We start from the raw sequence: 12,686 nt of genomic DNA, 5'->3' as shown, positions 1-12,686 counted from the left end.
AATAAGAGACATTTTGATAGAGATTAATTTTACCAACAAAATTTACTTTGAAATACCAAAGCTTTAGGATTTACTAGGTCAAATTTCATTTCTTAATATTACGATAGGCAATTTTCGAAGGCGTTCAAGTGTCGTATCACGGTCTGCGCTCAAGAATAGGTCTTAGCTCTTTTGTGCACGCATGTTGGAATCTCAATTTTACCGCCAAATTCGAATGGAGTGAGAACGTTCCTTTATTTTGGTAAATAATTCGTCAAGTTTGCGACCGATTTAGATAGGTTAAATGGCTGCTGAAGTTGGTGCTTTCTCTGCGGATTACCTGCAGATCCGTAAAAGAGGGGAGAAACGAGCGTAAGAAGAGTCTTTGGAGAATTCAATTACCAAGCGACAGCAACTTGGGGAAAAGCTCGACGATACAGAGAGAAGCTATAAATATAAAAAAAGAGATCTCAGAGATTCCAAAGATTTCAACGTAGTGAATTTTCATTCGTTTTCCGATTTTTTCTACGGCTGAGGTTTTTCTTGTTCTTGTCTTCTTTCTGAATAAAACCCCCATTGAAAAGACTTCGTCAAAGTATCATTTTGGGACTCTCTTTTCCTTTGCAGCCGCCATGTTCACAAATGTAAATTGCCACTAATTCACACTGATACTGATACTGTAATGCGCAACCGCAGTAGGGAAAGCATTGTCCGCGCCAGCTTGGACGCTAACTAGAGGAAATGTTCGCACTCATGGGAAACTAGTTTGATATGGATAACTAACCGTGCAATTAACGATGTATCTCATGAAATGGAATATAATGGAATTTACTGGTTATGTTCTGATATCATACGATAATAGTTTTGTTCTTGTAAATAATATCGGTACTAAACTTTTGAGTCGTGAAGATAGGAAGAGGTAAGAAAAAGAAAGCGCTATTTGATTTTCCGAAATTTAAGGAACCGACAAAAGAGAGTTTGGAAATAAACAGACGTGCACGTGGAGAATAGAATATTTCCTCGTATTACGTGGATGCTTTAAAAGAAAAAATATAATACAAGTATTGTTGGATGAATTGAATATTTAACTCTTTTTTTTCTTTGTAGAGGGTTGCGTAATTTAGGAATTTTTAACGGTTATCATCAGTTTTGAAATAAAAAGACTTATGTGGATTAAGTGCATTAAGGATAAGAGTAACACGTAAGCAAAAGGAAATGTGGCTCTCTGGCCCGCGTTATTGTGGGAGAGGTTGTTTCTAAGTTTTCAGTTCAGGACACTACGTGATAAATGCAACAGATATAGATCTAGACAACGAGCTCTGAGAATAACAAAATGAAGGAAGCCTTCCCTTGAATAGTTTTAAACGATCAGGGAGATTATTATCAACAGGAGCCAAAAATTGAAAAAATCGGCTGACACGCCTATAAGTTTTGCAGATAGTTGATCCTCTAGTCAGAAAATACTTAATATAAAAAAGAAAAAAAAAAGATTGTATGGCGCATCGCACAATTGATACAATACAACTGGTTCTTTCTTAGGAAAACAAAAAGCATCATAAATATGTTGGTTTTCATGCAAGCTTATGGATAGTATGGATAAATATGAGAGTGATTTTCGCAGTAATGAACACTGCATAAGCAGTAGTGAAAATAAGGCCTGAAAAAGCAACTTTTCCTCATGCACATAACTGGTCCTCGTCTCTGTGTTGATTCACGTCAAAGGCTTTTTAACCTCTTTGCATAGGAAGCAGTTTTTTCCTGTTTTTCCTTGACGAAACGTAGCTGCATAGATTTATCCTTGAATCCCGACACTGTGTGTGGGAGGTGAAAGTTTTCTTCCGTTCCTTCGTTCTTCCCTTTGCTTGTTTAAACGACGCTTGATGACCGACTGATGTCGTGCTGAAATGTTTGGTTCTTCTCATGCAGCCACGTATGTTCATTCAAGTTCTCTCGAAAATGAACGGAGTAATAACGAATTCGTGCTCTTCATTAGAGCGATGAGCATAAGCATCCTTATTTGAACAATTGAACGACTTACAAAGTTTAAATTATACAAATCAGGCTAGAATACACCTCAGTCTTCGTTGTAAAATTGTAGTATTTAACCTAAATAACTATTTCGATAACTTAAAAACGTGATAGAAGCGACAAATTTCTAAGTCAGTGAACCAGAAATCGGCTGACTCCTTTTGTCAAACTTATACCGCTTGAAGTGAAATTAGTTACATGAAATTATCCCAGAATCTCCAAATAGGAGACTGTGCTTGGAAAGTAGGACGTGAAGAGTGTTCTTCCGTTCTGTCTTTCCCATATTTAAGCGACATTTGATGACCGAGTAAATTTTCTGTAACGAAATGTTAAATGAAAAGTTTGATTCACCCTATCTATTGACATAGCTATTCGAAACGCACCTTATTTATTCTTGACTATCAAAAGAAAGAAAAGAAAACAAACGAAACAGGCAAACCACACGATGTAAGACTAATTAACAAAGAGAGAACGTGTTTAAAAAAAGCAGGCCACTCATTAAACTTTTGAGAAGTCTTTGAACACCGTTGTGGGTTGATTAGAAATGAATAGTAAGTGTTTTTCATATTTATGACTGATGAACCTACTGTTATTGAAACCATAACAATGAATAAATCATGTGAGTCGACCAGGAATTGGAGTGAGAGATTAGCAGTGCACAAATCGAAGTTTGTGTCAACATTCAACTCAACGAACACGTAACATGTTCTTGTTCTGGTCCTCAATCGCTTTGTCCGTAACGTTAGTGTCAGGACTTGGTCGAATAAAAACAGATGATTTACATGCCGTAAACTTTGCGACAGAGATTAAAGGAAGCAAGCTTCTTGGGAGGGTTATCGAGGAAACAGAAGAGGAATCAGAAGATGCTTGCCAACTGCAATGTGTAGATGAAAGCCGTTGCCTGTCTTACAATTTTGGACCGGCAGAAGACGAGAGAAGATTCAAATGTCAACTAAGCGACTCTGATCGATTTGCTGCAATGGAAAATTTCACTCAAGATGACAAGTTTTCCTACAGGGGAATACAGGTATTGCGTAATGGTACACAGTGGAAAAAGAGAAGTTTGAGAAGAAAATTATTTAGGCATTATTTATTTTTTTCTTAAAAATATCTTCTGATTTAATATATACTTTTTCCAAGTTCAGTCGTCTACCGATAATCTTTGGAAAAAACTGTTCATGACTCACGTGCTCTATTTTTCGGTAAACTTTGAGGTATTGCGTAATGGGTACACCGTAGAAAAAGACAAGTTAGAGAAAAAATAAGTTCTTTGGGCATTATTTATTTTTTTCATCAAAAATATCCTCTGATTTAATGTATACTCTACCAATTTCAGTCGTTTACCGATAATCTTTGGAACAACTGTTAACAAGTTGTGTTCATGACTCACGTGCTCTACTATTCGGCAAACTTTGAGGTATTACGTAATGAGTACAACGCAGGAAAAGACATGTTAGAAAAGAAAAGAAATTATTCAGGCATTATTTATTTGTTTTATAAAAAAAAATACTCTGATTTAATATATACTTTTCCAGTTTCAGTCTTTTATCACTCAGCTTTTATTAAAAGTCATGAACATATCGATAGTTAAATATCTAAAGATAAAAATCACTTCTTTTGTAGAAAAATCTTGGAATTTAATCTATCTTTGCAAATCTTTTCTTATTTGGATTTGAAAATTTATACCTGTTAGCATTTGCACTAAGTTAGTATCTTTCAAATTCCAGAGTTCTTGTGAGATGAGCGATTCCATCTGCGGTGAAAAAGGAATCTGTATTCCCAACTATCAAGATGGCAGCGTAAGATGCAAATGTGAAGATGGCTACATAGGACCAACTTGCGGTTAGTGTTGGAGTTGTCACGTGCATAGTTTGGCCTTAAAAATTTGGGAATTCAAACAGCAAAAAACATTTATATACTCCGAGAAATTACTTAAATGGCTTAAACGAATGTTGAACCCATGGCCTCCTGATTAAGGATTACTCTCCCCGACCACCCACTGAGTTTCAGGCGTATCGTGGTCGCTAGAGAAGACCAACACTGGAAGGAGGCGAAAGACACAAGTATCGAACATACTTTTTAAGCATTGGAAAGAAACTACGATCCTCGCAATAATCTTTAGAACAACTATTCATAAGTGTTCATGAGCCACGTGCCCTTCTATTAGGCAGTTTTTTTTGTCTTTAGTACGATACATTTTACTCGGCAAATTAAGTTAAGCTATTTTGTTTGTAGACTTGTTTATATGTCTGTTTGTTCGTTTGCTTGTTTTTTGTACCATTTCATAGCTATAGAGTCAAACAGCTGCGCTGAACTGCTTCGACACGGTTATGATTCCAGTGGCGTATACACCATCAATCCAGATGGCGGAAAACCAGTGCAAGTGTTGTGTGACATGAATACAGATGGTGGAGGTTGGACCGTTTTTCAGAAACGTTTAGACGGCTCTGTAGATTTTTTTCTAGGATGGGAATCTTACAAGTACGGCTTTGGAAATCCTAATAGCGAGTTCTGGCTTGGAAACGATAATCTTCATCATTTGACAGACTCGAATGACGTCATCTTGAGAGTTGAGCTGGAAGACTTTGAAGGCAACATCACCTACGCTGAGTACACTACTTTTAAGGTGGCAGACGAGGCTGATAAGTACAAGCTTTTGATTGAAGGATACTCTGGCACGGCAGGTGAATCCATGCTTGGGCACCAATCTCTAAGGTAAATCAAATCTGAACGAGGCTTAAAGTGATATGAGCCGAGCCAGTAAATTCTTTAAACTACTCTATTAACTACACATTAATAAGTGAGATCGTGATGTATTTCGATCAACAGGTGTTCAGCGGTAAACCCAAGAGGCACTTAACGCTTTTCTATCATAACAGTCAACATAAAAATTTGTTTTCGAAAAAGAAGGAAATCAATCGGCCAGCAATAACTATTCTGGGCGAGGTAATATTCTGATTCTGAAACCTCTTATGTTCGGAGGTGAGAAACACACCAAATGACAATAGGGGAAAAGTCGACAACAAAGAGGTTATTAGTTTAGGAAGATTCTCCTTATTGCGTCAATCACAGCCAAACCTTTTCCTTGACCTCTTTTAATTTATACTCTCGTCTGAACTAACATGAGGCTCATGAAATTTTTTAAAAATAACTCGACGGTAATCAAAGTGATGCTTGGAATAGTAGCGTCTATTTTGTGGCAAAGGGTGACTCATACGACTAATATATGTAATCTTTTTCTTACTCTCTTTCATATTTCTAGTGGAATGCGGTTTTCGACCAAAGATAAGGAAAACGACAAAAGTCCCGAATATCAGTGTGCTTTGAAGTTCAAAGGTGCGTGGTGGTACAGTCGCTGCCATGATTCCAATCTCAACGGCATCTACTGTGGTGGACCACATACCAAAACATACGCCGATGGAGTTTGCAGGAGACAATTCAGAGGACGTCAATACTCACTTAAACGCACGGAGATGAAGCTTCGACCACGTATTATGAAAAAATAGTTGTGACCTTTTCCTTTGTAATGGTAAATTAACTTTGTGAGAAAATGAACGAACATCGTATGAGGAGTGTAACGTTTAAAAGCAGACCTATTTCACAGATAAAAAACATTGCTCATTGATATTTGACACACGGATTCTAACTTGAAGATGAGGCTTGTCGTCTCAAAATGTCGAATTGTAATTAATATACTTGTCACGAGGCCAAAGATCCAAAGAATACTGTAATGATCACGGCCAACTACCAGCAATTTCTGATGCCACTAGTTTGTATAATCGAATATGATGCACAATAAAGTTTCAACTACAGCTTCACTTACTCTTAACTGTGGCATGACTTATAGAATTTATCCGGCTAGTATAGAAAAATTTAACAATAGCTGCGGAAGTCTCTTAAGACTCGTTCTTAAGTTACTTCAGTGTATTAGCATTTTCAGTGTTATACTTTATTTCAAAAGTATTTGTATATTCACTGAGTAAACTAACATCTTGCCAAAATTATGGACACGTCTCTAAAGTATCTTCACGTCCACTGATCCTTTCGGCTTAAGGTCATTTCAGCTTCTACGACAATGAAATATTATGAGACCTCCTTAAGATCAATCAGGAAGTAAGATTCTGAATTGGCAATATTTTCAAAATCTTAGATTAGTTCAATAATATTTGCATATATTTACTGAGCTCGCTCGCAGGTTGCCATAACTGAAGACGAGTTTTTTAATTATCTTGAGAATATTGTTGATACAGTTGTCTGAATACTAGTATATTTTCCCTCAAGAGGCACCTTAAGTGTTGCTAAAATTAAGGAAACTTATCTAAAGTATTTTGAAAACACTGTTGATAAGCTGGTCTACACAGTGGTGGTGCCATTCCCCGAATAATTTCTCATCACGTTATTTGGAATAAAAATATTTGTTCAAAGAGTTGATAATTCGTGATGGGAAAAACGAGACGTAAGATGCTGACCATGTAAAGACGAATTCAAATTAAGATTAGAGAAAATTGCAAAATAAGCAGAATTTATTTGATATTAAGTTTTATTTCCTGTAAAAAGATGGACACAAACCAAAGTTATCAAAATTGAAACGTTCTATAATATCGCTTACTTTTAATCTCGAATTAATGACATATATTATTTGGCCATCTGTGTTCTGGTTGATTCTATAGCCATTATAATTATTTGCTGGTAACTAGGAACTGCAGCGAAATTGCTAATATCTAGATGTGCACGGAATATGTGTCTCTAATTAAGAGGTCGCTGAAATTTGAATGACAAAGTGAATATCTTCCTCTGATTCTTTTTTGGAACACCTGCTTAAATCCTTAGCTTTGAATATTCATGAATAAGTTGAGGTCTCACGATGAAGGTGTTAGCGATAACACTACTACTATTTAATTTGAGTGCAATTTGGTGATAACAAGCACAAGTAAACTTTTCAAAGAGAACAAAAATTATACGAGCCCTTAGGGCGAGTGCAATTTGTAGTCTTATATAATTTTCAAGTAATTATTTACTCAAAATTGCACGTGTAATCATGTTACTTCTTAGTAATGATTTACATGAAAAGGCATCCCAAAAAGTCAAGATAAGTCGTGACGATATTCTGATATCGCGCGCGCTATCTATAATTTGCCCTCGTGTTACAACATTGCATTCGTGTTACATTAAAAATGCACTTGTTTTCAGCCGATTATAAGCGCGTTATTTCTTCATATATCTTATAGTGATGGTAAGATGACGTTACACAACGTTGCTTTTGAGTATTAATTCTTCGATGGCTCGAAAAAGCGAGAACAATGGCCGAGGAAACTATCAACATGTTCGAATTTATCTTTAACATCCAAATTAAAAAAAATCCTTGCTCTAAACGGAAAAAGTATTAATGAACATGGTGGTTTGTATACTTCACTCTGATTCTAATTGGTCAATTTATCGGAGAGCATCCATCAAGAAATGAAGAAAGCAGTCTTGAACCATAGAGAACACGAAATATGGGTTACAGCCAATCCAGCATATCAAACTCATTGTTAACAAAAGCTTATATCAAGTCTCGACGACCAGGCCCTTACCAACGGTGGGATTCAACAATATAGAAAATTTGGAACGATTAATAAGAGACGTTTTGATAGAGATTAATTTTACCAACAAAATGTACTTTGAAATACCAAAGCTTTAGGATTTAATCGGTTAAATTTCAATTCTTAAAATTACGATAGGCAATTTTCGAAGGCGTTCAAGTGTCGTATCACGGTTAGCGCTCAAGAATGGGTCTTAGCTCTTTTGCGCATGCATCAATTTTACCGCCAAATTCGAATGGAGCGAGAACGTTCCTTTATTTTGGTAAATAATTCGTCAAGTTTGCGACCGATTTAGATAGGCTGCTGAAGTTGGTGCTTTCTCTGCGGATTCTCTGCGGGTCCGTAAAAGAGGCGAGAAACGAGCGCAAGAAGAGTCTTTGGAGAATTCAATTACCAAGCGACAGTAACTTGAGGAAAAGCTCGACGATACAGGGAGAAGCTGTAAATATAAAAAAAGAGATCTCAACGATTCCAAAGATTTCAACGTGGTGAATTTTTAACCGCTATTTGTTTTTCCGAAATTTAAGGAAGCGACAAAAGAGAGTTTGGAAATAAACTGACGTGCACGTGGAGAATAGAACATTTCTTCGTATTACGTGGATCCTTTCGATATATAATTACAAGTATTGTTGGATGAATTGAATATTTAACTCCTTTTTTTCTTGTAGAGGGTTGCGTGATTAAGGGATTTTTAACGGTTATCATCAGTTTTAAAATAAAAAGACTTATGTGGATTAAGTGCATTAAGGATAAGAGTAACACGTAAGTAAAAGGAAATGTGGCTCTCTGGCCCGCGTTAAACTTTTGAGAAATCTCTGAACACCGTTGTGAGTTGATTAGAAATGAATAGTAAGTGTTATTCAGATACATGAATGTTGAACCTGCTGTTAAAGTTATTGAAACCATAGCAATGAATAAATCATGTGAGTCGACCAGGAATTGGAGGGAGAGATTAGCAGTGCATAAGTCAAACTTTGTGTCAACATTCAACTCAATGAACACATAACATGTTCTTGTTCTGGTCCTTAATCGCTTTGTCCGTAACTTTGGTATCAGGACTTGGTCGAATAAACAGATGATTTACATGCCGTAAACTTTGCGACAGAGATGAGAGGACGTAAGCTTCTTGGGAGGGTAATCGAGGAAACAGAAGAGGAATCAGAAGGTGCTTGCCAGCTACAATGTGTGGATGAAAGCCGTTGCCTGTCTTACAACTTTGGACCGGCAGAAGACGGGAAAAGACTCAAATGTCAACTATAAAGCGACTCTGATCGATTTGCTGCGGACAATTTCACTCAAGATGACGAATTTTCCTACAGGGGAATACAGGTATTGTGTAATGGGTACAACGTGGAAGAAGACGAAAAAAAAAAAGAAAAAGAAAAAGACATTCTTCAGGCAGCATTTATGTTTTCTTCATAAAAAAATATCCTTTGATTTAAAATATTCTTTACCAATTTCAGTAGTTTACCACTCAGCTTTCTTTAAAGGACATCAACATCTAAAGATCAAATACCTAAGGAAAAAAATTCACGCCTTTTGCGAAAAAATCTAGCAATTCAATTTTCAGAACTGCCTTTGCAAATTTTATCTTATTTGGATTTGAGAATTTATATCTGTTAGCATTTTGCATCAAGTTAGCATCTCTCAAAATATAGAGCTCTTGTAAGATAAGCGATTCCATAAGCGTAAGATGCAAATGTAAAGATGGCTATAGAGGACCAACTTGCGGTTGGTGTTGGAGTTGTCATATGCATGGTTTGGCCTTAACAATTTAGGAATTCAAGCAGAAAAAGACGATTACGGAATGTTTTTAAGCAGTAACACAAGCACACTCCGACAAATTACTTAGATGGCTTAGAAGCCATGGCTTGAAGCCATGGCTTGAAGCCATGGCTTCCTGACAAAGGATAACTCTCCCCGACTCCCTACTGAATTTCAGGCGTATCGAAGTAGCTAGTGAAGCCGCCACTGGAAGGAGGCGAAAGACACAAGTCTCGAACATACTTTTAAGCATTCGAAAGAAACTAAGATCTAACGATAATGTTAGAGCAACTATAACAAGTTATGTTCACGAGTCGCGTGGCCCTCTATTCGGCAGACGTTTATTGTCTTTTGTACGGTGCATTTTACGCGGCAAATTTAGTTAAGTTTTTTTTTTTCTTTTGCATACGTGTCTCTATGTCTGTTTGTTCGTTTGCTTGTTTTTTGGTACCATTTCAAAGCTATAGAACCAGACAGCTGCGCTGAACTGCTTCGACACGGTTGGAATTCCAGTGGCGTATACACCATTAATCTCGATGACGGAAAACCAGTGCAAGTGTTATGTGACATGAATACGGATGGTGGAGGTTGGACCGTTTTCAGAGACGTTTGGACGGATCTGTAGATTTTTTTCTAGGGTGGGAATCTTACAAATACGGCTTTAGAAATCCTAATGGCGAGTTCTGGCTTGGAAACGATAATCTTCATCATTTGACAGACTCTGATGACGAAATGCTGAGATTTGACCAGGAAGACTTTGAAGGGAACATCACCTACGCTGAGTACACTACTTTTAAGGTGGCAGACGAGGCTGATAAGTACAGGCTTTTGATTGAAGGATACTCTGGCACGGCTGGTGACTCTATGGTTGGGCACCAATCTCTAAGATAAATGAAATCTGAACGAGGCTCAAAGTGATATGAGCTGAGCGAGTCAATTCTTTAAACTTCTCTTACGGCTACGCATCATTAGGTGAGACCGTGATGTATTTCGATCAACAAATGTTCGGCGGCAAAGCCAAGAGGCACTTATCGATTTTCTATCATAAATTGAAGAAAATATACGACATTTTTTAAAGACATATTTTCGACAGTTCTCCTGTCATCTTCAGTTCTGATTATAAAAAGTCAAAAACAAACAATAGAAACAATAGAAACAAACAGTTATTGTGTGCTGTTACAAGGAAAGTTTCAAATGAATATGAAAAAGTTGATAAAGTTTCTTTTAACTGCATTCAATGTTCTGTTCTATTGTTTGTTTTGTCCAATGAGCATTTCGTTTTACACTTTACATTTAACTTTGTACTGAAGATGACAGTAGAACTGTTGAAACATGTTTTTAAAAAATGTCGTATATTTCCTTCAATTCGTGACATATCTGCTGTTATCCAGACATTTTTTATCATAACAGTTAACGCAACAATTTTTTATCAAAAAAGAAGGAAATCAATCGGTCAGCAATAACTATTCTAGGCGAAGTAATATTCTGATTCTGAAACCTCTTTATGTTCTGAGGTGAGAAAAAACGCGAAATGACGAAAGAGAAAAGTTGACTTCTAAGAGGCTTTTAGTTTAGGATGATTCTCCTTCTCTTCTCAATTACGGCCAAACCTTCTCCTTGATATTTTTAAATTTATACTCTCATGTGAACTAACCCGAGGCTCATGAAACTTTTTTCAAATAACCCGACGGTGATTACAAGGAGGGGGTAGTGCTGCTCGGAATAGTACCGTTTATTTTATGACAAAGGGTGACTCATACAGTTAATGTCTATGATCTTTTTCTCACTCTCGCTTATGTTTCTAGTAGGATGCAGTTTTCGACCAAAGATAGTAAGAACGAAAAGGTGCCTGGTGGTACAATAATTGCCACGACTCGAATCTCAACGGCATCTACTATGGTGGTCCATCTGACTAATTCGTCGATGGAGTTTGCTGTAGACAATTCAAAGGGCTTTACTACTCACTTAAACGCACGGAGATGAAGCTTCGACTCCGTATTATGAAAAAATAATGGTGTCCTTTTCCTATGTTATGGAAAAGTAACTTTGTGAGAAAATGAACGAACATCGTAGAAGGAGTATAACGTATAAAAGCAGAACTTTCAATAAGTACAAGTATATGTCGAACGACCTTCTAAGCGAAATGACTCGCCTTATGGCTATAGTTCATCAAGCGCCTAATTTAAGAAATGTCGTTTTTTAGAAATAAATGCCTTCATGAAGAACACAATTCCATCCATTTTTTGATAAGATGTTATGGAAATAATTTTTAGTCGGATAACATGCAGCACTCATTGATATTTAACACACGGATTATAACTTGCAGATGACGCTTGTTGCCTCTAAACGTCGAGTTGTAATTTAATACGATCCTTTATTCTCGTCACGAGGCCAAAGATCCGGGAAAAACACCGTGCTGATCACAGCGGACTACCTGCAATTTCTCATGCCACTAGCTTGTATAATCGAATATGATGCACAATAAAGTTATGGAGGCCTGTTATGACTCATACTTAGGTTGCCACCAGTGCATTACCATTTTCAGTAAACTAACATCTTGCCAAAATTATAGACACGTCTCTAAATTATCTTCAAAATTTTATCGATACAGCGGTCTGCCTACTGCCAAATGTTACGTCCACTTATTCTTTTCGGCTTAAAGTAATTTTTCTTTTACGAAAGTGAAATGTTACGAGACCCCCTTAAGTTCAATCAGGGAGTAAGATTCTCAATTTTTCAAATTCTTAGTTTGGTTCAGTAGTGTTTGCATATATTTACTGAGCTCGCTCGCAGGTTTCCATAATTGAAGACGAATTTTTTAATTATCTTGAGAATATTGTTGATACAGTTGTCTGAATACTGTCAAATTTCCCCTCAACTGGCCCCTGCATCTTAACATCATATTTGTCACATCTTCTAAATGAGCATGGTTTTCCAAACTGAAGTGGCACTAGTTTCCTTAAAACCATCTAAAAGAAGAAGGAGTCTTAATTAAGTATTACTTTCGGTATCCCAAATTGGTTCAAATGCATTTTTAATTTTCTTGAGTAAATAAGAATGTTGCTTAAACTATGGATTCGTATCTAAAGTATTTTGAAAACACTGTTGATAAGCTGGTTTGCCCAGTGGTGGTGCCATTCGCTGAATAATTTCTCATCACGTTATTTGGGATGGAAATATTTGTTCGAAGATTTAATAAATCGTGACAGGAAAAACGATACGTAAAATGCTGACCATGCAAAGACGAATTCAGATTAAGATTTGAGAAAGTTACAAAATAAGCAGAATTTATTGATATTGAATAAATTTTATTTCCTTAAATAAGATCGACAT

At 36.6% G+C, this 12,686-nt stretch overlaps 2 protein-coding genes across 2 annotated transcripts; both read left to right on the top strand.

The window, feature by feature from the left end:
• Positions 1–2,704: 2,704 nt before the first annotated feature.
• On the top strand, positions 2,705–5,791 carry LOC131800188 (microfibril-associated glycoprotein 4-like). The gene is made up of 4 exons (XM_059117883.2): positions 2,705–3,034; positions 3,735–3,849; positions 4,296–4,722; positions 5,270–5,791. Exons 1-4 carry the CDS (start codon positions 2,711–2,713, stop codon positions 5,511–5,513), a joined length of 1,110 nt encoding a protein of 369 aa, XP_058973866.2. The 5' UTR covers positions 2,705–2,710; the 3' UTR covers positions 5,514–5,791.
• A 2,666-nt stretch (positions 5,792–8,457) lies between these two features.
• Positions 8,458–10,244, top strand: LOC131800135 (ficolin-1-like). The gene is made up of 3 exons (XM_066161353.1): positions 8,458–8,512; positions 9,815–9,940; positions 9,991–10,244. The coding sequence occupies exons 1-3, from the start codon at positions 8,458–8,460 to the stop codon at positions 10,242–10,244; spliced, it is 435 nt and encodes a 144-aa protein (XP_066017450.1).
• Positions 10,245–12,686: the final 2,442 nt, after the last annotated feature.

Source organism: Pocillopora verrucosa, chromosome 1, assembly GCF_036669915.1.
Source record: "Pocillopora verrucosa isolate sample1 chromosome 1, ASM3666991v2, whole genome shotgun sequence".
Lineage (NCBI taxonomy): Eukaryota > Metazoa > Cnidaria > Anthozoa > Scleractinia > Pocilloporidae > Pocillopora > Pocillopora verrucosa.
Note: the sequence above shows the minus strand (reverse complement) of the source record. Positions and strands in the feature narration are given on the sequence as shown.

Bases quoted from the DNA above. Each gene is read 5' to 3' on its own strand.
- LOC131800188 (XM_059117883.2), top strand. From the start codon at position 2,711: ATGTTCTTGTTCTGGTCCTCAATCGCTTTGTCCGTAACGTTAGTGTCA. The intron at 3,850-4,295 runs GTTAGTGTTGGA...ACCATTTCATAG, and splicing joins CTACATAGGACCAACTTGCG to CTATAGAGTCAAACAGCTGC. The intron at 4,723-5,269 runs GTAAATCAAATC...TCATATTTCTAG, and splicing joins CTTGGGCACCAATCTCTAAG to TGGAATGCGGTTTTCGACCA.
- LOC131800135 (XM_066161353.1), top strand. From the start codon at position 8,458: ATGAATGTTGAACCTGCTGTTAAAGTTATTGAAACCATAGCAATGAAT. The intron at 8,513-9,814 runs GTGAGTCGACCA...ACCATTTCAAAG, and splicing joins CATAGCAATGAATAAATCAT to CTATAGAACCAGACAGCTGC. The intron at 9,941-9,990 runs GTTGGACCGTTT...ATTTTTTTCTAG, and splicing joins CATGAATACGGATGGTGGAG to GGTGGGAATCTTACAAATAC.